Raw genomic sequence first — 26,967 nt, forward strand, 5'->3', positions numbered from 1 at the left:
ACTGAAGGAAGGGCAAGCCAGCCTAAATATAGCTATCTCCTGAGAGGCTCTGACAGTACCTGATTAATTCAGATGTAGAGGCTCATAGCCATCCATTGAACTGAGTACAGAGTCCCCAGTGAAGGAATTAGAGAAAGGACCAATGGAGCTGAGGGGTTTGCAGCCCCTTAGGATGAACAATAATATGAACTAACTAGTACCCTCAGAGCTCCCAGGGTCTCAACCACCAACCAAGGACTGCACATGGAGGGGTCTGATTGTTCTGGCAGCATGTGTATAGTAGAGGATTGCAAAATCGATCATCAATAGGAGGAGAGGAGCTCGGCCCTGTGAAGGTTCTGTGCCCCAGTGTAGGGGAATGCCAGGGCCAATAAGTGGGAGAGGATGGGGTGGCAGGCATGGGGAGGAGGGAGGCAACTCGGGTTTGTTTTTGTTGTTTTTGTTTGTTTCTTTGTTTTTTGGAGGGGAAACTGGGAAAGCAGAAATTTACATGTAAATAAAGAAAATATCTAATTAAAAAAAAAACAACAAAAAAATACCCATCACTCAGCAGTTTCCACTTTGAACTGCTGTACTAAGCCTGATTTCAAGTAGGGAATGTTGAATGTATCTCAACTTTCTCTGATTACCAGCATATTACAATTGTGCTTATTTGCTCAATTATACATGTGATAGGGTGGGTGGAGATTTCAGAGACTCTGAACTTAAAGGAGGATTTACCTGAAGTTGTTTTTGTACCAGTCTGTCTTCTCCCCAACTCCTTTGTTTTCTGATTTTGAGAAAGGAAGCTAAGGCCTTCCAAATGCTACACAAGCACTTTACCATTAAGCTGTATCTCCAGCCCTACCATTTTGTATTTTGAGTTAGGGTCCCATTCAGTTGCCCAGGTTGGCCTTGAATTTGCTCAGTAGCTTAGGCAGGCCCTGAACTCTCTATCCTTCTGCTTCAGCAGAAGATAATAAGGTCTTAGTTGTGATCTACTATACCCAGCCCACCTTTGCCCCCCATGAAAGTAGGTTGTATAAAAACATCCTGACACTTTACAACCTAGGGCATCTTAATTCTGGCCAAGGAAGAGTTAGGTATGTCTCTCTATCACAGCTGCTAACATCTCCACAGGATCATCAGTACTACATACAGTCTTGTGCAGTTCATTATTCAGTCAATATTAAATCAAGCCTTTTTTGGATAGGTTGTTTAAAACATGCTCTCATTTAGAGTTTCCTTGACCACTTTAAACATTGTTTGGTGTTTAAAGAATCTTTTTATTTTATTTTATTGTTGGTAACTAGGTCACATACTGAAAAAGTTTAAATGAACTGTCTATTTGTTTTAACATTTTGGAGAAACATCTGAGAGAGTTTTAGGACATTACTCATAGAGACCTATGACATTCAGAGTCAGTGTTTAAAACTATTTTGTATCTGTAGCTGTGGCCAGATAATCATGGTCTAATTTGATATGTCTTAAGCACTTATGAGTTGAATAGCTTGCAATAGAGATTTAGGGACAGCGTCTTTGTCGTTGAGGGGACCAGGCACTGGTCAGACCACTGCCAGCAGGCTTTGGGCAAGTGATGCAACAATGACTTGTTTGTACCTGAGAAACCTGAGGCTGGTAGGAACGCTACTTAGAGGTAGGATTTTGTAACTTGTTCTTTTGCTCTGTTTACACTTCCAGTTGTAACATTTATAGCTCATTACATTAGTTCACTGACCCTCTGCCTGCCTTCTTTTTTGTGACTTAACACATTTGAATCTTCTGGAATCCTTGTAAGTGTAGTCATGAATTTTTTTTTTTTTTTTTTGGAGACAGGGTTTCTCTGTATATCCCTGGCATAGTAGTCATGAATTTAAATCTTTTTTTTTCCCTTCCTTACTGTGATTAAAGTAAATAGACAAAACACAAAACAAACCAGAGAGATTAACTGTGGAATAAACCCTGAAAGTGTAATTTGTGTGCATCCTGATAACTTAGTAAAGCTGATTGAGTATGTGGCATGAAAGTATCCTTTTTTTCAGATAACAGTTTCCATCTCTAGTACTTACTTTTGCAGTTCCATATGTCCTAAATACTGTTCTATGAACTAGAGGAAGGTTGGATATAGTTGTAAGTATATGCCTCAGTGACTGTGTGGTCTTTGCTGTTGTTGTTGGAATGTCTTGTTTTCCTGGGCAGGGTTTCTCTGTGCAGGCTTGGCTGTTACCGGAACTCACTTTGTAGACCAGCTGACCTTTAACTCACAGAGTTCAGCCTGCCGCTGCCTCCTGAAAGCTGGGAGTAAAGGCGAGCACCACCAACACCTAGCAACTGTGGTCTTTCTGTTGTCAAGTTTTCCAATATTTAAATTAAATATTGCATGTGTGTATTACTCCCTCAATTTCCCACTTAGGCATTCAGCTCAGCTCCTGCTTGCCTTGCTGCCGTATCTGTTTGTCTTAGTACTCGGTGGGATATGGGACATATATCTCCATGAGTTCTGAAGAAACGGTTGTCTTTAGTCTCCAGTACCTGATGTCTATAAACCTGTTCATTTACCCTGCTAAGCTTAAGGCAGTGTACTTCATTCCATTTGCAAAGGTGATGGGACGGAGTCTGTATTATTATTAGAAAAGCTTTTGGCTTTTTTTTCTTGTTATTCATTGGAATTGATTTGGGCTTTTCTAGTTTACAGTGCTCTTGTGTGCATAGTCAGACTCCTTTATCTCAGAAGGACATTTGTGCTTTGTACATGTCACTCAGCAAATATTCCTGAGCATATACATTTGCCCTTATTTGACTTTGATTTCCCCCCCCCCCCCCCCACACACACACTCTCATTGTCATATACTATCATGCTTGGTTGAGTGTTGTGGATAAGATGTAGAATCTATAGGACAAGGTTCACAGTCATTTGCAATGGTTGCTTCCTGAAAATCTGTGTTTCGAAGACTTTTGATATTAGTATAAATACAAGTGAACTTCCTACACGTTGAGCCTTGAACCTTGGCACATTCTAGGATGGTTAAAAACATTGTTGTTACCCATTGAAAGCAGAGTTGAGCAGTGGGAGATGGCCAGGCATGGTGTAGGACCCCTGGTGTCCACAGCCTGCTCTATGAGATGTGTGGTCAGAGTGACATCTGAGTTGAACTCAACGGGGCTGAAGTGACCAGGCCTTTGTCCTCAGGTAAGATTCAGTGGTGCATGTGGGCTGCCAACCATGGCCTCAGGCTGGATAGGTTGCTGTTGCAGAAACAGTCCTTAGAGGAGGGGCTGACAATTGATGCCTCCCACCCAGCAGCATCCTTAGCAGCCAAATGAACACAGTGGGAGAGCTCCCTCTGGGAGTCCCAGTGAGCATCCTGGTAGTGACTGGGGCAGCTGGTTACTTGTTCCTCTTCTTCATTTCTAGGACTAGGTAATGAGCAGCTTGCTGAGAAAGCCAACATCCCATTTTCCCTTATTAGTTTTCATGGGTATTGCTATCACTGGCATTTAATAATAAGAAGACAGGGAGTCTTTGTTACCTGGAGCTGTCTTTTTGTCTAGAGCCCCTTTCGAAGATAATTAACATCTAATTTTTAAAAAAGAATACCTAGCACCCGGAGAAGTGTTCCAGTTTGGAAGATAAATTATATAGTCATCTCATTTTAGAATGAAAAAATATTCTTTAAGAATATTCTATTTTCTGTTTTTAATATCAGAAAAAAAAGAACATTTAATTTATGGATACAGAATGCTCTAGATTAGTTTTGTATTGGCCTTAGGCCACCCTGAAAAATGTTTTTCATCTATATCAAAGCTATGGAGAGCAAATGTAAAAAAAAAAATGTTGGACAATCACAGTATATTCCAGAAAGTCTATGACAAAGATGATAAAGATACAGTATGTCTTTTCCTATTGTTAAAATTGTACATGTATAGGAGCTGGAGAGATGGCTTAGTAGTTCTGAATGTATACCGCTCTCGCAGAGGACCTTAGTTCAGGTCCCAGTAACCGTGTCAGGTGGGTCACAATCACCAGTAACTCCAGCTCCAGTGTATCTGTCAACCTCTTCTGGCCTTTGCAGGTAACTCCATTCTCCTACACACACCAACACTATATTCATCTCTACATAATTAACAATAAAACAAGCATTTAAAAAAAATTGTACCTGTAATGACTTTCAGTTCTCTGATTTGTCCTGTGCCTTAGTCCCATATATTCACGTCTTTCTTCTGTACATATATCCATGTCTTGGTGCTCTGGACCAGATGGTGATTAAGTTGGCTGTTGTGGTAGTTTGAATGAAAATGGTCCCCATAGGCCCATAGGGAGTGGCACTATTAGGAGGTGCGGCCTCGTTGAAGTAGATGTGGCTTTGTTGGAAGAAACGTGTCCCTAGAAGTGGGATTTGAGGTCTCAGATGTTCAAGCCAGGCCCGGTGTCTCTCTCTCTCTCTTCCCACTTCCTGCCAGTCTCAGCTCCTTCTCCAGCACCGTGTCTGCCTGCGTGCTGTCGTGTTCCCACCATGATAATGGACTAAACCTCTGAACCTGTGAGCCAGACCCAGTTAAGTGTTTTTCTTATAATAGTTGCCTTGGTACATAGCAACAGAAACCCTAACTGAGACAGCTATTCTTTGAAAGGATGTTTTAGTCTTCTGAAATCTGGGTACTGAGGCTATAGAAGCTGCTTAGGGATGGATGGTTTTAGTTCTGCCTTTTCAGAAATTTTTTTGGGAAAAGACAGTTTTAATTTTATCCAGGGTAGCTTCAAGAACTCATAGGGCCATTTGTTTCAAAATAAACTCTAAAATTAAGGACGGGTTCTGAAAACTGACTAGGGACAGAGGAGAGCGAGGGTTCACGGAGTTCCATTTCCCTGGAGATGATTGGCCAACAGTCATCTGTGGTCCTTTCCTTTCTCTAGCTGTTTCTTCTTTGCCCAGTGTTTTGTGTGGTGGGTTGAGGACAGGATTCAACCCAACTGGACTCAGCTTTGATCCTCTCTACTTCTTCAGCAGGAGAAGTCAACTGCTGGTTTTATTTTGCCGTTTGGCATTGGATAGATGACATCTTTATAGACAGTGCCCTAGTAGGAAGGCAGAGCTTCTGCGTCCTGTGTCTTTTACAAAGGAATACCATCAGGAGGAGGTGCTGTGACGGATGCATGCTTTTCCACACATGTGAAGTCAATGAGACAATGGGCTGCTGATATTCCACATGATTTTCATTGTTTTTGGAGACTGTGGAGTTATACAAAGGTGTCGTCTGAACTGTAAGGGGGCATAGCCAAATCATGTAGCATGAACACTCCTCCCCCACTTTACTCTAGTTTTTTGTAGCCATATATTTATCTGAAATGTCAATTGCTTCTTTTTTTCTTTAATTTTTTTGGTTCTGGAGATCAAACATCGTAGATGAATGTCCTCCCATTGAGCTTCCCTACCCCAGTTGGCTTAAGTGTTAATATGATTTACAGTTGAAGAAGTATGTGTAATATTTCCTTTTTTTTCCTGACCTAGTTAAAGATGATGGGTGCCGGGGCTGTTTCCGGGGAGGTGTGGTTCTCCTTCATCTAAAGTGAAATACGTAAAGTAAAGTAACTAATTATACCCATGGCAGTGTGGTATATAGGACTGCCATGTTTGTCTCCCTGAGCCTCTGAGACTTGGAAAGATAAGGATATCAATGGATCCCAAATACTACCTACCACTTAAACGAATGAATGCCATATTTCAGAGATCAGCAGTTTTGGTACTTGCTAAGCTACACAGAGGACAGCTGTGTGAGACTTTTATGTTACCACATGTATACTGCCTAGGAGTGCTGAACTCAAAAGAACTAATTTGGTTCTAGGTTTCAAAAGGCTGAGTTCAGTCATCCCAGAACCTAGGACGGGCTCACAAAGTGCTCATTAGTTAAGAACACTTCTGCTATTCAGGAAGACCAGGGTTTGGTTCCTAGCACCCACTTTGGGCACGCAATAATTGACTGTAACTCCTGTTCCAGAGGGCCCTATGCCCTCTTCAGGTCTCTGAGGGCACCTGCACTCATGTGTGTAGACATACACAGACACATACAAACATACATACAAAAAAATGACAAAACTTAAAAAAGTAGGACAAGTGTACTTAATGTAGCTCTCATTACCTAATTTATCTTTTAAAAACAAACATCTATTAACTGGTTGCAGTGTGTGTTGATCAGTAAGTATGTGCTGTTATTATTAACTGGTTGCAGTGTGTATTGATGGATATGCATGTGCTGTTATTATTAACTGGTTGCAGTATGTGTTGGTCGATAAGCATGTGCTGTTAGTCTTTGTCATTTGCTGGTCCTGTCCTGTCGTTGGTGAGGGTGACTAGCTACTGTCATTCTCCACTGTCTCTCTTGTGTCTTCATAGATGATCTCCCCAACATCCCAGTCATTCCATGTCTTTGTTTTCCTTCTGGTTCTCTTGCTCATCACACTCAGACTCTCATTCTTCTTACTATCAATAGCAGTATATTCTCTCTAAATCTCATTTTGAAGCATCCCTAGATCTTGATCTCAGCCTTGAACTTCTCCAGCTCCCTGATCCTAGGACTGATACTCTGGCAATCTTTTAATTGTTTTTTTTTTTAATTATTATTTATTTTAAAATAAGTAATACTTTTTTTTTATCATTTCAGAATTCCATGCCCTAGATTTTGATATTATTCATTTCCTTCCCCTCATCTCCTTTCCACTCACTCAACTTTATATTTTCTTTCTTTCTTTTTAAATGTCCATTGAATCTAATATCTGCTCCACAAATATCCTTGAGTATAAAGCATGGCTTGGACCATTGTTGACCTCTTAGAGACCACACCTTAAAGAAAATGGGCTCATCCTTCCACAGCAGCTGCCAGTTGCCAATAGCTCCTTCCTCTGCTAGGGGTGGGACTTTATTGCCCTCCCCATGCTGAGACTTCATTGGTTCTTTTATATTAGATTGTGAAAAGTTTATGTTATAGGCTGGGAAGATGGCTCAGTGGTTAAGAGGACTGACTGCTTTTCCAGAGATCACAGGTTCGATTTCTAATTCCCCCAAGGCAGTTTAAAACCATTGTGCTTCTAGTTCCAGATGATCTGATACCTTCTTCTGGCCTTTGGAAGCACCAGGCATGCACCTAGTACACAGATATATATGCAGGCAAAATATTCATACATATTAAATAAAAGTAAATATTTAAAAAATATTTTATGTGTATCATATGGATATTTCACAAGCATATGTGAGAGCCTGGTGCCAGTGGGAATTAGAAGAGGGAGTTGGATTACCTGGAATTAGTGTTAGAGATAGTTGTGAGCCACTGTGTGACTGCTGGGAATTGAACTTGGGTCATCTGGGAGAGCTCCTAACCAGTGAGCCATCTACCAAGTCACTCATTACTGGGTCATTACTGGTTCTTAAAGCCACAGATTTCCCCTCTCTTGTTTCTGTCTTCTTTGATGCTCTTTTTCCTTTTTATCCCCATCTTGGATTCTGTACAATATTTGCTTGTTGGGATCTAGTTCTAGCCAAATCTACCTTGCTGTCTAAATCCTAAGGTCATCGAGCTGAATGTCACTGGTACAAAACAAGCCATTACATCCAGCGTGCTCAGTTTGGGCTCAAGGCTGGTGGGGACCTTCCAGGCCCACCCTTGCTGCCTGATTCTGGTGTGTTCCATGTTATTCCATTCTTCCTTCTCCTCAGTACTGCCTTCCTCCTCTTCCCTTTGCTAATAATCTGTTTTGTGGGTGTGAGAAAACTTGTTTAGTACTCACGAGGCCCTTAGTTTGATCTTTAGTACCACAAAAAGAAAGCTGGGTCTATTTTAGGATTTTACTAAAAAGATAAAAAGATGCCGCCGAGAACTTGGGCAAGCCCCTCTTTCCTTGCTGCTGTGTCTGTGTGTGGGCCTCAGTGCTTGTCTGCTTGCTTCCTTTCCTTCTGGATCTTGAGGGATGTCAGGGTATCATTGAGCCTCCCCGTCACTGAGTCCTAGTTTATTAATTTTTCTTGGACCAGTTTCCCTTTCTCTACTGATCATTTTGATTAACCTGAAAATCTGTTATTTCTTCCACCTCAAATTTTTTTTGGGACAGGGTCTCATGATGTAGCCCTGGCTGGCCTGAAACTCCCGGTGTTGACTAGGCTGGGTGCTTTAAAGAAGCATTGGAGCAGGCCATAAAGAGTAAGTCTGTAAGTAGAGTGTCTGCATTAGTTCCTGTCCTGACCTCCCACAGTGAAGAACTGTTGCCTGGAATCTGTAAGAGGAGTTAAGCCCTTTCCTCCCCAAGGTTTTGATCATGGTGTTGCTTTTGGTTTTCTTGTTTCATCACAGTAATACAAACCGTAAGACACTACCAATGACCACTTCTGTTCATTTCTTTACTCACTTTGCCCCCTAGATTCACTCAGTAATTATATCCCATCTTATGTCACTAATCCATAAGGTTACTTATGCCGGAACCTTCTGCCTCATATTCCACAGTCCTTTGATACTCTATCTGTCCAAGGCATGGCACACGCTTCAAAACAAAACTTTGGAGTCTCATTCCCAGAAGCTTTTATGTAGCATTGTATCTGTTTTTCCTTTCTCAGCCTCACTTATTGGCTGTGGTATCTTTAACGTTACTCAGGTCCAAAGGCTCCGAGAATCTTTGACTCAGACTGCAGGATCCTTTCATCCGTGAATCCTTTGACTCAGGTTTTAGAATTCATCCAGTCTTGCCCATCCTTCCTGCCTTCTCTGCTGTTTTGAGTCTCCTTCTTTCACTTCAGTGTTATGGGATCCTGCAGTCCATCTTACAGTGACTTCCTTTGCTATTTATAGACTATTCATAGAACACCAACCAGAAAGAGTGATGAAATGGCACTCAGGGTGGCCTGGCTCTGCCATTTCCTGTTTATCCCACTCACTTGCCTTCTGACTCATCCTCAGGAAAAGTGTTTATAAGGGCATTCTGGATGGTTAGTGCTGGGACCTAGACCTGTACTCACTCACCTTGGAGATGAGCCTGGGGCTTGCCTGTGGGGGATTATCTTGATGGTGTTAATGAATTAATGTGGGCAAATGGTATTAATTTTGTATAGGACACTGCAATCCTCAGAACCCTGGCCTCTAGAAGCTGAGAGTGAGCCAAGCATCACCATGTAGTTCTTACTCTGTGCCTCTTAACCATGAGTAGAATGTGACCTGTTCCCTCAAGTTCCCTCTGCTGTGACTTCCTGCTGTGATGGACTATAGCCTGGGACTGTGAGCTATACTCTCTATGTTGCTTTTGTTAGAGTATTTGATTACACAAATAGAGAAAAAAACCAAGCCGAAGGGCCTGGAAGGCCCTGCCTGATCCGTGCTATCCTCTATAGCCCCTTCCTTTATGCTTTGGCTTATCTCTGCCACAATTTTGTGTTCAGATACCTGGCTCTCCTCTGTACCCTTTTCCATATGCTGAAGGGATTTCTTCAAGGTCTTTGCACTCTCAGCTCTGCAGTGCTGTGACTAAAGCACCACCCATATCAACACAGAGGGCACAGAGATGTGCTGTGGCTCATGGTTTCAGAGGGCTTGCCTGTGATTGCTAGGGCTTAGGTTTATCAGCACAAGATTGTGATGGCAGGAGCTGGTGGAGGAGCACGGTCCTTCTCGTCTCAGCAGACTGGCAGCAGAGAGAAGGATCAGGCTAAGCTAGCTCCCTCTTTTCATCCCTTCTGTCTGAGACCCCAGCCCATGGGATGCTCCCAAGCCATGTTTAGTGTGGGTCTGAACTGCCCTCACAGATGCACCTAGAAGTATGCCTCCATCTACTAGATGCTGGTCATGCAGTCGGGTTGACAATGAAGGCTAACTATGGCTGTCCCTGTGCCCAGACATGGATGCCTGTGTGGCTCACACTTTTTTTTCCCTAAAAGTCACCTCTCAGTGGTGACTTTCCAGTCTGTGAACTCCCTGTTTGAAGCCACATTAGTTCCAACTCCCTATCACCCACTCCCTTCTTTGCTGTCCTGCACAGCACTTAGTGTTACAAACACACCACATATCTACTCAGTTGTTCTTTAGTGTAGTTTCCATTGTCTAGAATATAAGCCTCACCCATGAAGCAGGGGCGATGAGTTTTTTGTTTACCTAGTGCTAGTTAGGTTTGGTCACCTTGACATAATCGTAGATAAACCTGGGAAGAAGAAATGCCTCCCTGAGATTGGCCTAGAGGTAATTTGTGTGTGTGTGTGTGTGTGTGTGTGTGTCCCCTTGAGTAATGATGTGGGAAAGTCTGGGCAAGTGCTGTTAAGTTCTTTAAAAAAGCAGGCTAAGCAAGTCAGAGAGAGCAACCCAGTGAACAGTGTTCCTCATTGGCCTTTGCATCCGTTCCTGTCTTGAGCTCCCATCCTGACTTCTCTTCAAGATGGATTGTGATCTGGGCATGTACACCAAATAAATCCTTTCCTCCCCAAGATGCTTTTGGTCATGGCATTGTTAATTACAGCATAAAACCAAGCTAAGACAACCCTAATGTATAGGAAAGTGTTAATGTAATGTTCAGTGCTTTGTGATCGCTAGTGAAATAAATGTGAATGAGTTTAGTCTGTTTTTCATCCTGATTCTTCTGTTGCAGCTAAGAATAGAGCCTTAGGGAATTTAGTAATTTATGAAGATAGGTATCCTGGTCTGTCTTGCTTCACAGCACCCTTGCTGTTTGCAATGGTTCATCTCTTAGGAGCTTTACATTGGGTTAACTGCATTGTAGGCAAGAGGAAGTCATCATCATTGTGTATCTTATTAGTGCCTACACTACCAGTCAAGATTAGGCAGAAGACAGGAAGAGATTTTTAACCTTGTGATTATGTGGGAGCTCTTTCTCTGGGAGCATTTAAAAATATCCTTTGTTAAGCTATTTCCTTTAAAGTAAGAATCCTGAGAAATTCACCTTTTCTGCCTTCTAGTGGCTAAAAAAGCTTTACTTGCTTTACCAAGATGAAAAATACCTATCTGTATCCTATGAACTTGAAGCTGCAAGAGCAAATTAGTGACGGCTACCTGGTTAAGGAGGCTCAGGCTTGCTGGGTTCGGTTTCCACTGCAGGCAGCTGGGACTTGTGTTCATTTGCCACCACTCAAGCAATAGAATCTTTTTTTTTTTTTTTTCAAAAATTATCCAGGTACTTTTAGTGGAGTAGGGCACTGATAAGATGTAGAGGTTACATGCTCAGAAGACAGTTGCAGATTATGATGAGTGTGAATCACACTTTTAAATTTCTGCAGCTGCTTTTAAGAGTTACAAAGTATAGGATGTGTCTAGTCGGCATTTCCAGCACCTGCCCTATTTGTGGCTCGTATTCAAAAGGAATGATTGAGCTGAAAGTGAATTCTGCATACCGAGATGAACTGATATCTTGGGTTATAGAAACAGAGTTTGAATACCAACTAGGTCTGTCCCTGGATGTTTGGGTTCCTGATCAGATTTCTGAAATTAGATTTTTGTCGTAAAATGTTCAGGAGCTGTGAAGCAGTGCAATTTTAACTGAGATCTGAGTAGTGTGTTAATGAAGTGTACACTGCGGTTTGGAGGCAAAGCCTGCATGAGGGGTTTATTAAGCAACCCGCCCCGACATTCCCATTTCTGGCCCTTCCATTTTGGTCCACATCCTTGAAACAATTTCTCATGTCTTGTTTGCTTGTTTTACTAATACTATATTAAGAAATTTTGTATCTAAGTTTATTCATTGAGGATTTTACCTGTTTTCTTTTTTGTGCCTTTATCTGGGAGTGGCATCAAGGTAATACTGGTTTTATACAGAGTTTTCTAGTATTCTTTTATTTTCTATTTTATGTAGTCATTTAAGAAGGACTGTTGTTAATTCTTCTTTAAAGATGTGGTAGAATTGTGCAGTGAATCCATTGGGCCCTGGAACAGGTTTAGTTGGGAAGTTTGTATGAATGCACATGTGTGTTTGTGGGTGTATGTTTGTGGAGCCCAGAGGACAACCTTGGGTGTCAGTTCTTAGGTGTTCTTCACCTTGCATTTTGAGACAAGGTCTCTCACTGGTCTGGAGCTTGCCACGTAAGCCAGGTGAGATATAAAGTGAGTCTTGGGGAGCTTCCTTCCTACTTCTGCCTCCTGATTCTTGGGATTATACAAATATGCTCGCCTTCCCTTCCCCAGCTTCTCCCAGCTCCTCCTTACCTCCCACCCACCCAACTTCTTGTTCTCTTTCTCCCTTTAAAGAAACACCCCCCCCAATAAACAACAAACAAACAAACAACCCAATAAGATGGGGGTTAGGCAAACTAAAAGCACACAAAATCACGAGTCCATTGTGTGTTAGCCAACTACTCCTGGGCATTGGCCCTGCTTTGGAGTATGCTTGATATCCAGTGACACTCTGTTGGAGAAACTGATCTCCCTTTCCCAGCAAGCATCAGTCACAAATGACTTCTTGGTTGAAGGTGAGACTCTGTGTACTCTTTCTGCTCTCTGTGTTGGGATTTTTGTGTGGCTTGAACTTGTGTAGATTTTGTGCATGCTGTCAACAGTCTCTGTGAGTTAATATGTGATCAATCATGTTTTAATCTGGAAGACACTTTGTGAGGAACCATCCCCTACCTCTGGCTTTTCTTTCCACCTTGTCTTCTGCATAGATCTGTGAGTACTGGGGAAGGGGTCGGGGGTTGATAAAGGTCCCTTTTATGACCAAGTACTCTAAAGTTTTTGACTCACTGTACATTGTCCAGTTGTGGGTCTCTGAGTTAATTGCCATGTCCTGCAAAAAGAAACATTTTCTGGTGAAGGTTGAGTGATACACTGATCATTTGCCATCCTTTTTTCCCAAGGTGATATCTGTTCTTGGTGGTGAAGTGTGTTTCTTGGATACAGCAGAAAGATGGACCTGTTTTCTAATTCAGTCTCTTAGTCAGTGTCTTTTTATTGAAGAATTAAGACCATTAATATATAGAATTATTGAGCAGTGTTTATTAATTCTTTTTTTTGCTATTTTATCTTATTTTTTATTAATTTATTTATTTACATTTCAAATGTTATCCCCCTTCGTGGCTTCTGCTATGCAAACTCCCTATCCCATCCCCATTTCCCCTGCTTCTATGAGGGTGCTCTGTTACCCACCTACCCACTCATGGATTACTCTTCCAGAGGTCCTGAGTTCAATTCCCAGCAACCACATAGTGGTTAACAACCATCTGTAATGGGATCCAATGCCCTCTTCTGGTGTGTCTGAAGATAGTATACTCACATACATAAAACAAATAAATAAATCTTTCAAAAAAGAACTATTAATTCCTTCAATATGTTGTATATTTTCTCTTTTTTTTTCATTAATTATTCTGGATTAGTTATTCTTTGTATCCTCTTGGGTGTTTTTCAAGTTTTTTTTTTTTTCCTTCTAATGTTTTCTGTAGGGCTGGATTGATGAACAGACATTATTTAAATTTGTTTTTATTGTGAACTGTTTTTATTTCTTCATCAATTGTGATTGATAGTTTTGCTGGGTATAGTAGTTCAGGTTGGCATCTGTGTTTTTTTTATGCTTGTGGAACATCTGGAGTCTCCAATAAAAAGTCAGGTGTTAGTCTGATGGGCTTACCTCTATATGTAACTTGGTCTTTTTCTCTTGCAGCTTGTAATATCCTCTTTCCCCCTATACACTTAGGGTCTTCATTATTATATGTTGTGGGAAGTTTTGCTTCTGTTTCTGTTTATTTGGTGTTGTGTATGCCTCTTGTACCTTGATAGGTATTTCTTTCTTTAGATTGGGAAAATGTCCTTCTGAGATTTGGTTAACAATACTTCCTGTGTTTTTATCTGGGTTTCTTCTCCTTCTTCAAACTGTGGGTCATAGCCCCTTTGGAGGTTGAATACTCTTTCACTGGGGGCTGCCTAAGACCATTGGAAAACACAGATAATTTACATTACAATTCATACCAGTACAAAATTGCAGTTATGAAGTAGTAACAAAAATGATTTTATGGTTGTGGAGTCATTACAGCTTGAGAGACTGTGAAAGGGTTGCTTCATTATGGAGACTGAGAACCACTATTCTAGACTTATTATTTGTAGGTTTAGTCTTTCATAGTGTCCCAGATTTCCCCCATGTTTTGTGCCTGCCTCCAGCCCCACCTTTTTAACTCTGTATTAATAGATGGATAGCCCAAGTTGGAAGCTGATCATCATCCTTCCTCATGAGGGTATTAAGAAGTTTAATTTAGTTTACCTTTGGCTGTATCTCCTGAAATTTATTTTTACTCCTTTCTTATTAAGGTTTCATTGATTGCATCAGCAGCTCTGTTTTGTAAAACAGAATAATGTATTATCCAGTCTTTCACATTCTATATGTTTATTTTAGCCCTCAAATCCTGCTTTGATAATGCCTCCTTTACTAGGTAGCAAACTGTCGATAGTGGTTTTATCATGCTTATTTATTCATTCTTTGTAGAGTCAACATTTTCTTTGACTGAGCTGAACAACACCTGAAATTCTCATCTACTTCATTCAGTATGTTGGTGACGCTTACCTTTGAACTCTTATTTGACTTCATGAGCTTTTCATTTGAACTTTATTTCTACTTGATCTTAGCCAAAAGGCCGAGAAGCGATTGTTTTATTTCCTTTTGGCTCTTCTTTAGCGATCCTCTTTCTTTGTTAAATTCTACTTTTTAAAAAAATTTTTCTAAAGTTACTAATAACCCAGAGTGGGATAACTTTTTCTTTTTTCTACGTTTTTTAAATTAGGTATTTTCTGTATTTACATTTCAAATGATATCCCCTTTCCCGATTTCCCCTCCGGAAAAAAACCCCTATTCCATCCCAACCCCCTGCTCACCAACCCACCTTCTCCTGCTTCTTTCAAGGTTCAAGTGTTCAGTTTATGCCCACTTTTAGCTTTCCAATGCCTCTCACTTTTTGCCTGGAATTTTAAATAAATAGAGGGTTAGTTTGAAAGAAGCGGCTCTGCAGTTAACTTCAGTAGTTTAATAAGTTGAGGTACAGAGTTTAGTTGCTCAATTCAAACACTTTTTCTCAGATTTCCATTTATTTTCATTTTTTTTGAGCTATGTATTATAGAGATGCATTTAGTAAGGCATGTAACACAAACTTTACTGCATCTCCTGGTCGTCTCCTTTCTTTCCTCTCCTCCTTCCTTTTCTTTTTCTTTTCCTCTGTTACTGTGGTAGAGTAATGTGGCAGAAGCAGCTTAAGGCAGAAAGGCTTTTGCTTTAGCTCACAGCTCAGTGGTACTGTGTGTCACAGTGGGGAAAACATGACAGTAGGCAGGGAAGGTGTGGCACCAGGAGCTGGGGTGGGGAGGGTGAGGAAGTGGGGAAGGGCTTTACAGCTGTACAGCCTTGAAGCCTGTCTTTAGTAACCTATTTCCCCAGAAAGGCTCCACTTCCTAAAGGTTTCACATTCTTTCCAAACAGAGCTCCTAGCTCAGGAGTAGGGGTGAGAGTAGGGTCCGGTGATGGTGTTTCCACACATGAGCCTATACGGGATATTTTACAATAAACAACAACAAAATAGCTTTCTTGGTCCCTCCCTTCTTTCCTCTCCCCTCCCTTCTCTTTACCTCCTTTCCTTGCCTTCCTTCCTGTTTTACTTTTTCTTGAATATTGGAACTTGAGCCTAAGATGTCTACTGAGCTACCACTGAGCTCTACAGTCCCACACATATTTTTTCTTACTGCTACTGATTCCTAGTATAATCCCACCATGGCCAGAGAACACACTCAGTGTGGTTCTTATAAGTAATTCTTAATGAATTTGCAATTTGACACTTTCCTATGTATGTGCAAAGTACATTCTGCTTCCTTCCCCTCTTCTTTCTCTCTACCCCCACTTCTCCCAGCAAGCCTCCGTCCCACATCCAAGTCTTCTGTTTTGAGACACAGATAGGTTGATAGCCCAGCATATGGTTGGCCCTGTCTTAGAGTTCCTGGTGTAGGGTAGCATCCTGCTTATGTCAATTAGGTCACATAGTTTATTGTGTTCTATCATATTTTTAACGCTCCTTTCCTTTGGGGGGGAGTTTTTTCTGTTATTGCCCAGATAATATCTCAGAAGCTCATGCTGACTTATGTACTTGCCTATGTTCTATTTAGTTGGGGCAGTTTTTCTGTACTGCTTGGCGCTCACGGTTGCATGTCTGCTTAAGTCTTTGTGAATCTAACCCTTTAACAGTACGGATTTTGCCTTACCCTCTCTGGCAGTGTCATCTTCTTGATGCCCGCTGTTGATTATGCTATGTCAACTTCCCTCTGATTAGGGTCTTCACTGTGTAGTTTTCTATTTACATTCTTCCCTTCAGATACCTGGTGTGACAGTGTTTCTTTAATTGATATGCTTAGGTTTCTTATGTCTCATATGGTACTGAAGTCAGCCATTTTGCTGTTTACTCTTCCTTTGTCTGTCCCATGTTTTCTTCATCACATTCATTTTCAGAAACATATTTCATTGCTTTAATTTGCTGCATTTCTCTTGTTTACTATATTATGTCCCTATTAACTTTATTTAACCATTTTTTTTAAGGAAAAGATAGAGTGTTTAACACCCCGTTGTGTGAACAAGGAATTGTTGGGTTCGGCATTGGAATCGCGGTCACTGGTGCTACGGCTATTGCAGAAATCCAGTTTGCCGACTATATTTTCCCTGCCTTTGATCAGGTAGGTTGTCTGATGCTTTGCTGGGAAGGGTATCTCTTAGGGTCAGTCTCCAGTATTCAGACGCAGGCTCCACCCACTCAGTTCCGCCCTGCCTTCAGCCTTGTCAATCTGTGCTTTGCACTTCCACATTTTGTAGTGGGAATGCATTTGAAGATCCAACGTCATGCTTTTAGGACATTCTCTGGGCAGGAAAAGTCACTGTGGCATGTCCCTTCTCTCTGTAGATTGTCAACGAAGCCGCCAAATATCGTTACCGCTCTGGTGATCTTTTCAACTGTGGGAGCCTCACCATCCGAGCCCCGTGGGGTTGTGTGGGCCACGGGGCTCTCTACCATTCCCAGAGTCCTGAAGCCTTTTTTGCCCATTGCCCAGGAATCAAGGTATCCTTGTTTATTTCATTTATTTCATCACTCTTAGTTGTTTCCCCCTTTGCTCATGCTCTTAGTGTTAGTCAATAACATTCTTATCTGAAGGAGGACAAGGGAGACTTTGGGATTGATAGCAACTTAACCATATTTGAGAAAGGGAGGGGGTTAGCATTTCTTTTTAAATTAACTTGCCAATGCCCAGTTTTCTAGAATGTTCCTCCTGAACCAGCACTGGCATGATGTTGGCATTAATTAACTGCATAGGTTCTAAAAAGTATGACATTCTCCCAGAGTTCTAGTTTCTTCTTTCGAATGGGTTTTTCTTGTTTAACTAATTTTGAAGTACTTTTAATAAAACCTACTGTTTAGTCAATATTTACTTCAAAGTCATGTTTATAAGCTCAGTTTTCAGTTTTTGAGCAGATGGAGAGAAGGCTGTTAGCTAGATGTGAATCTTCTCTGTTCTAGAATAAAGTCGCTCTGTTTAGTCCACTCGGAAGAGTCTTCTATTTGTAACTGGTGCTTGTAATAGCTTTTAAGTCTTTTTGATGTCACAAATATTTTCTCTTGATATTCACCAAACAGTTTTCCAGGGAATCATAGAAATGCACAGATGTTTTGCAGAGAGGCATGTTTGTTTTTGGCAGCACAAATCAGTTGTAAAAATGCTTACATTTTTTCCTTATTGTTTTTTTTTTTTTCTGCTGGACCATAAGAGTAAGGTTTGTCTCAGTTGAATGGAGTCTGTATGCTTTTCTGGTACAAGCAAGCAGTTTGGGACAGAGTGACTTTGGGGCAACACTTGTTTTTGAGTTTAGCTGGATGTTATCATATTTAATGTTTATACTATATCCTAGGGTTTTAAACAACACACACACACACACACACACACACACACACACACACACACTAGAAGGCTAATAAAGATAACTATATAAAGAAAGCAAGGGCTGGAAAGCTGGCTTAGTGGTTAAGAGCAGTAATTGTTTTTGAAGAGGATTGGGGTTTGATCCCCAGCACCCATGGGGTGACTTACAACTGTCTGTGTAACTCAAGGCAATGCACACTTGTGGTATATAGATGTATATAAAAACAAAATATTCATGAACATAAAATAAAAATAGACAAATTTTATGGCAGGGCAGTAGTAGTCCACAACTTTAATCCCAGCGTTTGGGAGGCAGATCTCTATGAGTTGGAGGCAAGCCTGACCTGTAGAAAGAGTTCCAAGTTCTAGGATAGCTAGGACATAAAGAAACCCTGTTTGGAAGAACAAAAACAACAACAACAACAAAACAAAAACAGAAAGAAAGAAAGAAAGACAGACAGACAGATTAAAGAACAGAAGCATAAAGGCATTGTGTGATATGGTTAGTAGAGACATTTATGCTATTTTATTTTTAAACAAAATTCTTTTAATAAAAATAACACAATTCCTTCAAGACAGTAAGATGGAAAGTGTGAGGTCAGCCTGGCCTACCTATTACGGCTTTCTCTGAACCAGATCAAGGGCTGGGGGTGTCGCTCAGTGTAGAGCACTTGCCTAGTATATGCAAGCTAAGGACTTGACTTCCAGATCTACAAACCAAACAAAACCAAACAAAGACCACAATAGTGTGTTTGAAATCCAAAGGTAGTTTGATCTTGGTAGGAGGCTCAGGCTCATTCTAACAATCCTTCCAAACTGAAGCTTGTTCTTATTTGTTTTACAATCATGAGAATTTAGAGCAGGTTTGATGGTCACGAGTGTGGTCTCCAGTTTGCATCCGGAGAGAGTAAGAATCTCTGTTCTAGCAAGCTTTGTGACCTTGGGCAGTGTCCTTACCTCTCTGTATGCTCCAGTCTCTGTTTCTAAGTGGGAAAAAGAGCAGTAGCTGCTTCCTGAGGTAGGTCACTGTGAAGGAGAGAGGAAACAACTCACACAGACCTCCTCCTCATCCCTAAAGGTCTTGGAGCCCTTTCCTGTGCACTGGAGATGTGGACTAGCCATGTTTTTCTCTTCTCTGTGTGACGGGGTGCTATAATACCTAGGCCACAGAGTTCAGTGGATTGCATTTTCACTTATGCAATGTTGGTTTGTATTTGCCCATTAGAATGAAGGGGATTGTAGTGCTTTACATTGGTGGGTGGTAGCCACATGTTGTTTTAGAAATGCTTATCTGAGGGTAAGTTGTAAATTTTATACAAATACTCATTCCTCAGTTGAATTAGTTGCACTTGATTAAGTATCAACCTTAGGAGTGGACTCAATGCGATGTATTTTATCTAAGTTGTTTGTTTTTACAGGTGGTTATACCCAGAAGTCCTTTCCAGGCCAAGGGACTTCTGTTGTCATGCATAGAAGATAAAAATCCATGTATATTTTTTGAACCTAAAATACTTTACCGGGCAGCAGGTAAAGATTTCTTATATTGTGTATTTCTTACTATCCTTACATTCTTAGTTCTGTTGAGCAGTGTGGGTTAGAAGAGAAAGAAGGTACTTCTGCCTCATGACATTGAAAATTTGCTTTAGATAAGTGACTCCTAGGTCCTCTAGGTCAGGGGACTCTGTGGTCAGGCAGGCACTGTTAACAGAGTGCTGTGGTAACAGGCTTCCTGGGGGTCTGTCTGCAGAAGACCAAGATGCCTGGTTACCCTTCCTGTAGCTCACAATCACAATTCTATAAACACACATCTGGGACTGCTTATTTCTCAGCTGTCATGGAAAATTTAAATATCAAATGATTTATTCTATGTAAAGTGTATCCCCCCCACACCCTGAATTCAAGAACATTACTTTGGCAAATCACTTTTGAACAGTTAAATTTGAAGCCACATGTTTTTGTTATGATGAAATTTACGTACAAGAAAACACACAGCTATTGTGTTCGGTTTGATGGGTTTTTGACAGCCACATGCATCCCCGTAGCCACTGTACAAAACAAGATGCAGGACATTTGATCACTCCTGCAAGCCCTTTCCTCTTCTTTTCTTCCTGCCTGTCTGTTCTCTCAGCTCGGAGCCTAGCTGCTTTCTGATGGCCATTAGGTTAGCTGTTCATGTTTATTTTAGATTAGCTGAGCTTTGTGGCAGTGGAGTCTCCCATATGTTCTGTTTGTCTTCTCCCATATGTTCTGTTTGTCTTCTTCTCCCCAGCCTAGTGTCACAGAAATTTATGCGTGTTGTTGCCTGCGTCTCATCTGGATTGCTGTGTCACAGCCTATTGTGCGATAGTCATTGTTCATTATTATTACAATTGTAATAATTCTTCACAGTTGTGTACAGTATTCGGGCATTATTTAGAGAATGAACATGACTTTCAGTTGTATAAATAGTTGTTGTTTGTCATTATTATTACTGAGTATTTTTGTTATTATTGTAAGAAAAATTGTTTCTACTAAGGAAAGTAGGCTATTTCTTCTCTCTTCGGCAAGCTACTGACCTTTAAATATTATTAATATATTGTTCCTCTGCTTTTAGCACCTGACTGCTAATGAGTTAATGGGAAATGCACCTTGGTTATGAAGAAGAACGTACTTGAAAATCTAAGGCATATACAGTTCTGTTGCCTAAGTATTACCTTAAGTTGTATACCATTGTATGAGCCCACTATCATTTATTGAAGGCTCATGCACTGGGCTTCTATTTCACTTTATCTACTTAGTTTTTGAAAACTGACTTGTATTGCTAGCAGAGAGAGATTTCCCCAAATCTGAAGTATTGTTGTCTCCATAGTTCTTGAAATAAGGCATTTTAAGGATTCTAAACATTGATTTCCTTAGGAACCTAAAATGTCAGTCATCTAAAATAATTACCTGTTGTCCCTCAATATATATGGTATGTGTGTGTGTGTTTGTGTATATAATCAGAATACATACTTTCAATCTCTACATGTAGTGTCTATACCATATTGTCTGAATCTGTGTATCTGGGTATTACTTTGGAAGCATATGTTTCCTGACAGTGGTTTTCTTTGTCTCTGTTCTCTTACGCATTGTTCACAGAGATATGTTTCTATCTTAGCCAGGTAGCAAAGCTTTCATTGCATCTAAAACAAGTGGATCCACAGTTAAGAGGGCATAATTTCGTTACTGCAGAGAGTGCCTTGATAAAATGTTGAGAACAGAGGAAAATCAAAGGTTTTCAGTGAACTTGAAGTGCAGAGTTGCCTTTGAATTTGTTGACGTGTTTTCTGTGATTGATCAGCTGTGCAGTTTGTGGCACTGGGCCCAGAAGAATTTTCTGATTTCCTTTCCAGATTAGATTTGAACATTGAACACGTGTGCCCTTACTTTCTGTTAGTTATCTTCTTAGTGACCAAGCTTATGTCATGTGATAGGGAGATGCTTTCTTGCTTCCGTGCAAAGTTTAGGATCATGAGTCACTGCACCTTGTACCAAGTTCTCCCGTTACAGCTCCGTAGCCACCTACAGTTTATATACAGAATAAAAATAGCAAAAGTTCCCTTTCCAACCCCTTTAGTCCCCTCTCTCCCTTAGCCCGATTTCTGTGGAGTTATATTTATGTGCATAGGTGACTAGGTAGACAATATTTGCTGATATATTAAACATAAAAAAAGATATAATAAGCACTTTCCTGTAACTTGCTTTGTGAAACATTTTTCTATAAATGTACAAAAATCTATAAATATATGTGTCTATATACTCAAGTAATAAAGAGCAAGCTATAAGTTTTCTCTAAGGAACTTTTAAAATATATTTTTATCAATTCTTTGAGAATTTCATATAATGTGTTTTGATCACATTCACTCCCACTCCTACCCACTCTCCCAACTTTATGCCCTGCCCCCACCTTAAATACTCATCAGGTACAATTGGTAATGCTTTTGTATTCCTGGGTATGGTGGACCCAGGACCACATCTGAAATCTGAATCTTCTTCACTAGAAGCCATCAACCAGGAATAATTCTTCAGTTAAGGGTGGGGCCTCTTGACACATGCCCCCGTCTTGCCATATGTTTGGATATATTCCTGTCAGTTAACATAGGTGAAGCTGAGTTTTCCTTCATAAAATATGTATTATACCTTTACCCTGCTTATAAACATTGAATTGTTTCTAAATTCTGGCTGTTTTATACAGTATTGAAGAAGACATATGTTTATATACATGTAAGTATGTAGGAGAAGGAAATTACATCTGTATTAAAAATGTATCTGTATAAAAATCAAGAAATATATAGTCTGTACACTTAAATACTAAAGATCAAGCTATAAGTTTTCTACAAATAGCTTTTTTTTTTCCCTTTGATTCTTCGAGACAGGTTTTCTCTGTATAGCTCTGGCTGGCTGTCCTGGAACACAGCCTGTAGACCAGACTGGCCTCAAACTCAGAAATCCTCCTGCCTTTGCCTCACAAGTGCTGGGATTAAAGGCATGTGCCACCACTGCCTGGCATTACAAATAGCTTTTTAAAGAAATATTTCTATTAATTATCAGTGAATTGATACATTAATAAAAATTGTTCTGTAAATTAGAAGCTCACAAAATTGGTATTAGTTATTTACTGCTTTCTCTAATCCCCATGTAGTTTTTGGTTGCACCCTGGTAGTACATGGAGCTTGAAGTCAAACAGCAAGAGTACCTTGCTATTTTTTTCCAGGGGCCAGTAGTTGCAATTGCCTGTTCATGTACAAATATAAAAACTAATATTGGCCCCTACCTAATAGGTAACCACAGTTGAGAAAGCTTGAGAAAGCTGGATGTGGTGACATATACCTGCTATCTCAACTTTGGGAAACTGAAGAAATAGGATTTCTGTGAGTTCAAGACCAGCCAGGGATACAAGGCTACATAGTATGACCTTCTAACAAAACAAAGCAAGACAAAACAAACAACCTAATCAGCATGCCAAACAAAAGTTCTAGAAACACTGGAAAACTACTCTTGACGATGAGGTCCGAATGGTAGTGGTGGTGTGGAAAGGCCCAGAAATGCATGATGTAGTCAATGGTTTACAAACCTTCAGAAGCAAGGGTCAAACCGGGCTGTACCCCATGGCTGAGGTGACCTGAAGTCTCTCTAGAGGCAACTGTTTAATTCCTTTTTGCATCCATTTAAAAGTGATGTTCCACCGTATGTAGAAACCGGTGTTTTGTGGAGCAACATGGATAGCCATGACTGTAACTGTGCAAGTGACTGAGAACTATGTTGCAAATGTGGAAGAGTTTTAGGGATAGCCTAATCCAATTTATTATGCCCATGTTTTGTTTTTTGTATGCGCATGTGCCTGCATGAGTTGATGCCCACCACACCATGTGCTTACAGAGGCCAGATGAAGGAGCTGGAGTTACAGGCAGTTACCAGCTGCTGATGTGTGTGGTGGGAGACAAACTCAAGAGCATTAAGAGCTCGTAATCACTGAGCCATCCCTGGAGCCCCTATTTGTTTTGTTTTAAATAAAAACAGAATTACTTAAATTAAAAATGAAAAGTCTGAAAAGATGCACCAGTTTATTGGTGCTTTTTTCTTATCAGCATAATAAAACAGTGACCCATTTTAAATTGGGAGTTACAATTATCTTTTTTTTTTTTTGGTACTTAATTCTTGTGTTAAGTGATTTTCCTCTTCCCAGTTCTCTCTTGCTGATGTGTAGTGTTCGATTATTTTCCTCATGTGACATTCATATAGATTTTTCTTTGCTATAGAAAATGTATCTGAGAATACAAGTCTATTTTAAATATTATATTATCTCTTTGAGAATTTCATACATTGTATTTTGATCGTATTCATCTCCTCCCCAAACCTCTCCCAATTTCATATCCACTCAGCTTTGTGTCTTTTTTTTTTTTTTAAACTCATCAAGCCTCATTGGTGTTGCCTATATGCACTGTTAGGTTGTGACTACCCACTGGAGCATGTGAGAACTGCTGGAGCCACACCGTTAAAGACAACTCTCTTTTGTTCAACATCTATAAATTATCAATAGATCATCAGCTATGGATGAGACTTCATACCCATTTCTCCTCTCCATACTGGGATTTTGACTGATTTGAGCTTGCACAGGTCACAACTGTTGTGAGTTCATTTTTGCAACTGTTGTAGTATGTTTGGAAACATTGTTTCCTTTCAGCCTCTACCTTGGCCTGTTAGTGTTTCAGCTCCCTGAGATTGGGCAGGAAGAGAGTGCGTAGAGATGTCCAGTTTAGGCTCCAGCACTCTGCATTCCATTATTCTCTGCACCTTGACTAGATGTGAAACTCTATTTCAATCCCACTTGTGGGCTTTTATTTTTCAAAACCTACTTTAATAAGGGTTCTTAAACACTTCAGCCTTCCTTACAGCTCACCAACCAAAGGTAGGGGAGGAAGATGGCTAATAGGACAAGGGGGACGTGGACCAGTTTAGAAGTAGTTCTTTGGGGAAATTCCAGTCTTCGTTGTCAATAGTCTCATTCACTAGTAAAACACCAAACATGAATCAGCAGCAGTGGCATCGATCCTGAAGAACTGCAAGACTCTGAGGATCACAAGTCTCCTGAAGCAGCAAGAAGCAACAGGAACTCCACCAGTTCTTTGGTGCATTTCTTTCTACAAAGTCACAATAAGTGAAGATTAGTGAAGAAAGCAAGGCGAACTGATGCCAGAGTGTCATCAGCAAAGACCAGCAAGGTGAAGCCCAAGGAAGGCCAGCAAGGCAAACAAATGCCAGAGCATTGTCTCCGGTCTGTTGGGTTATACTTACACTCTTTCCAAACATCACATGTCCTCTCAAGCATCTGTTTCAGCAAAATATCACATGCCATCTCACCAGGCAGCTTCCAGAAAAACACCACGTATCTGTTCTCACGTTCTGCTCTATCAAAGCATCCCCTCATAAGACAGCTTCCAGAAAAACATCACATGGCACTACTGAGTCTTCAATGAAACCAGAAATTCACACTTCAACCACTGATTGCAAAAAGAAGCTTCTTGGATGAGGGTTGAGAGATGCTATAACAAGACATCATTAGGAGTTGGTTTAATACTATAATCAGAGTAATCAGAGTAGATCCTCCTCTAGGGTCTATGTCTTATCTAGCCCCTGGTTCTTGGCTCTGATAACAGTGCACATATGGGTTCCATCTTGGGGAACAGGCCTTTTTTCTAATTAGAGAGTGGTTGGTTAGTCCTGTGCCATTTGTACCACTGTTGCCCCTGTCAGGATGTCTGGATAAGACTGAGTTTTACTTTCTTCCCCTAGTAGCATGCACAGCAACTTCCTTATAAAAACTAGCCAGTAAGGAGAAAGCTTCCAGGTCAGCACCTGCTTGATCTCTCCATGTTTTATGGCACAAATAAGTGATATATTCAGCAACAGGGGTCTTGCCATCAGTTCAGGAGGGTAACTAAGAACAGTGGCAAGAACCTGCAAAACGTGAGAGTCTATAGGACCTAACTGGCCGACAACTCTGATAGAGCTAACCCATTCCTGACATTAGGTTTTTATTAGTTAGCTTGTGGGGTCTAGTAGGGAGATAGTTGTCCTGGAAAAGTGTAACTACATTTACATTTTTTTTTTTTTTTGGTTTTTCGAGACAGGGTTTCTCTGTGTAGCCCTGGCTGTCCTGGAACTCACTCTGTAGACCAGGCTGGCCTTGAACTCAGAAATCCGCCTGTCTCTGCCTCACAGGTGCTGGGATTAAAAGCATGCGCCACCACCGCCCGGCTACATTTTTTTAATATATGAAACATTTTATTTTAGGAAGTGTCTGCAATAGTTTTTCATGTCATTTTCAGAAAGTCTTTAGTGTCAGTCATCTATCCCTTTTTCCTTGTTTTTTTCTTTCAAACTCTATCCTTCCTGTTCCATTATTCACCCTTACCCATTATATTGCTGTGTTCTTTCCCCCCTTGATAGCCCCCTCCCAGTGACCCTTTACTGATCTGTATGTGGTACATTTGCACAATGGAATATTATTCAATCATTAAGAAAAATGAAATTTGTAAGTAAATGGATGCAAACAACCATTCCATGTGAGGTAACCCAGATGCAGAACTATAAACCTCATGTGTTTTCTCTCATTTTGTGGATGGTAGCTTTGAATCTTCATGTGTGTGACTCATTTGGAATATCCAAAGAAATTCCAGTGTTTTAAGAGGAAGGAGCAGTTGTTAGTACAATCGATTTGGTAGCACTGTTGCCAACCTGGAGATGTAACATACTGCTGATTGCATGGAAAAAGATTACTCTGAGTAACTGAGAAGATGAAAGAGGCTGGAGATGTGGTTAAAGCTCACTACACTCTGGGTTATGAAGTGTCAGTCTCATGAAAGCTTTTCTTTGTCATGTCAAACAAGACTGCAAAATATAAGGAGGTTAATTGCAAGTCTTGCAAAGAGCAGATAGACGCTCTGTTATATCACTGCTGCCTTTTGCCATGCATGCTTGTCAGCCATCTTGAGAAGCTTTCTAATTTGTCTCATGCAGAAAAGCTGGAGATGTAGGATATGATTATTTAATTAAGAGCTCTCTCCTCTCTCTCTCTCTCTCTCTCTCTCTCTGTGTGTGTGTGTGTGTGTGGTGTGTGTGTGTGTGTGTGTGTGTGTGAGAGAGAGAGAGAGAGAGAGAGAGAGAGAGAGAGAGAGAGAGAGAGAGAGAGAGAGACTCAGTAAAAGAATTGTGTTACAACCAGGAAGAATTGAGTTTGATCACCAGAACCCATGTAGAAATGTTGAGCATGACGATGCGTGCTTGTTATTCCAACCCTGGGGAGTCAGAGACAGGAGGAATCCTGGGCCCACTGGCCAGCCAGGTGTACTTGGTGAGTTCCAGACCAGTTTGAGACCCTGATTCAAAGAAGGTATATTATGTTTTGGAAGGTGACACCTGAGGGTTGTGTTCTGGCTTCCACATACATGTTCACACATGCACATGTTTCTATACTACACACATGAACACACATATGCACAAAAGTGATATCAGGTGCATTTATGTTGAAAAAAGTGTAGACTTTTCCAAAGTAACATTGCCATTGAA

The 26,967-nt window shown here is 40.6% G+C and overlaps 1 protein-coding gene across 2 annotated transcripts in view; it reads left to right on the forward strand.

The window, feature by feature from the left end:
* The window catches only part of Bckdhb (branched chain keto acid dehydrogenase E1 subunit beta), a 185,470-nt gene that overhangs the window by 38,284 nt on the left and 120,219 nt on the right, over window positions 1-26,967 (forward strand). For both annotated transcript variants that reach the window (XM_031346342.1, XM_031346343.1), the window contains exons 4-6: window positions 16,511-16,644; window positions 16,869-17,024; window positions 19,299-19,407. In XM_031346342.1, coding sequence (XP_031202202.1) covers window positions 16,511-16,644; window positions 16,869-17,024; window positions 19,299-19,407 — 399 coding nt within the window. The remainder of the gene's footprint in view (window positions 1-16,510; window positions 16,645-16,868; window positions 17,025-19,298; window positions 19,408-26,967) is intronic.

Source organism: Mastomys coucha, unplaced genomic scaffold (genome assembly GCF_008632895.1).
Source record: "Mastomys coucha isolate ucsf_1 unplaced genomic scaffold, UCSF_Mcou_1 pScaffold23, whole genome shotgun sequence".
Classification (NCBI taxonomy): Eukaryota; Metazoa; Chordata; class Mammalia; order Rodentia; family Muridae; genus Mastomys; species Mastomys coucha.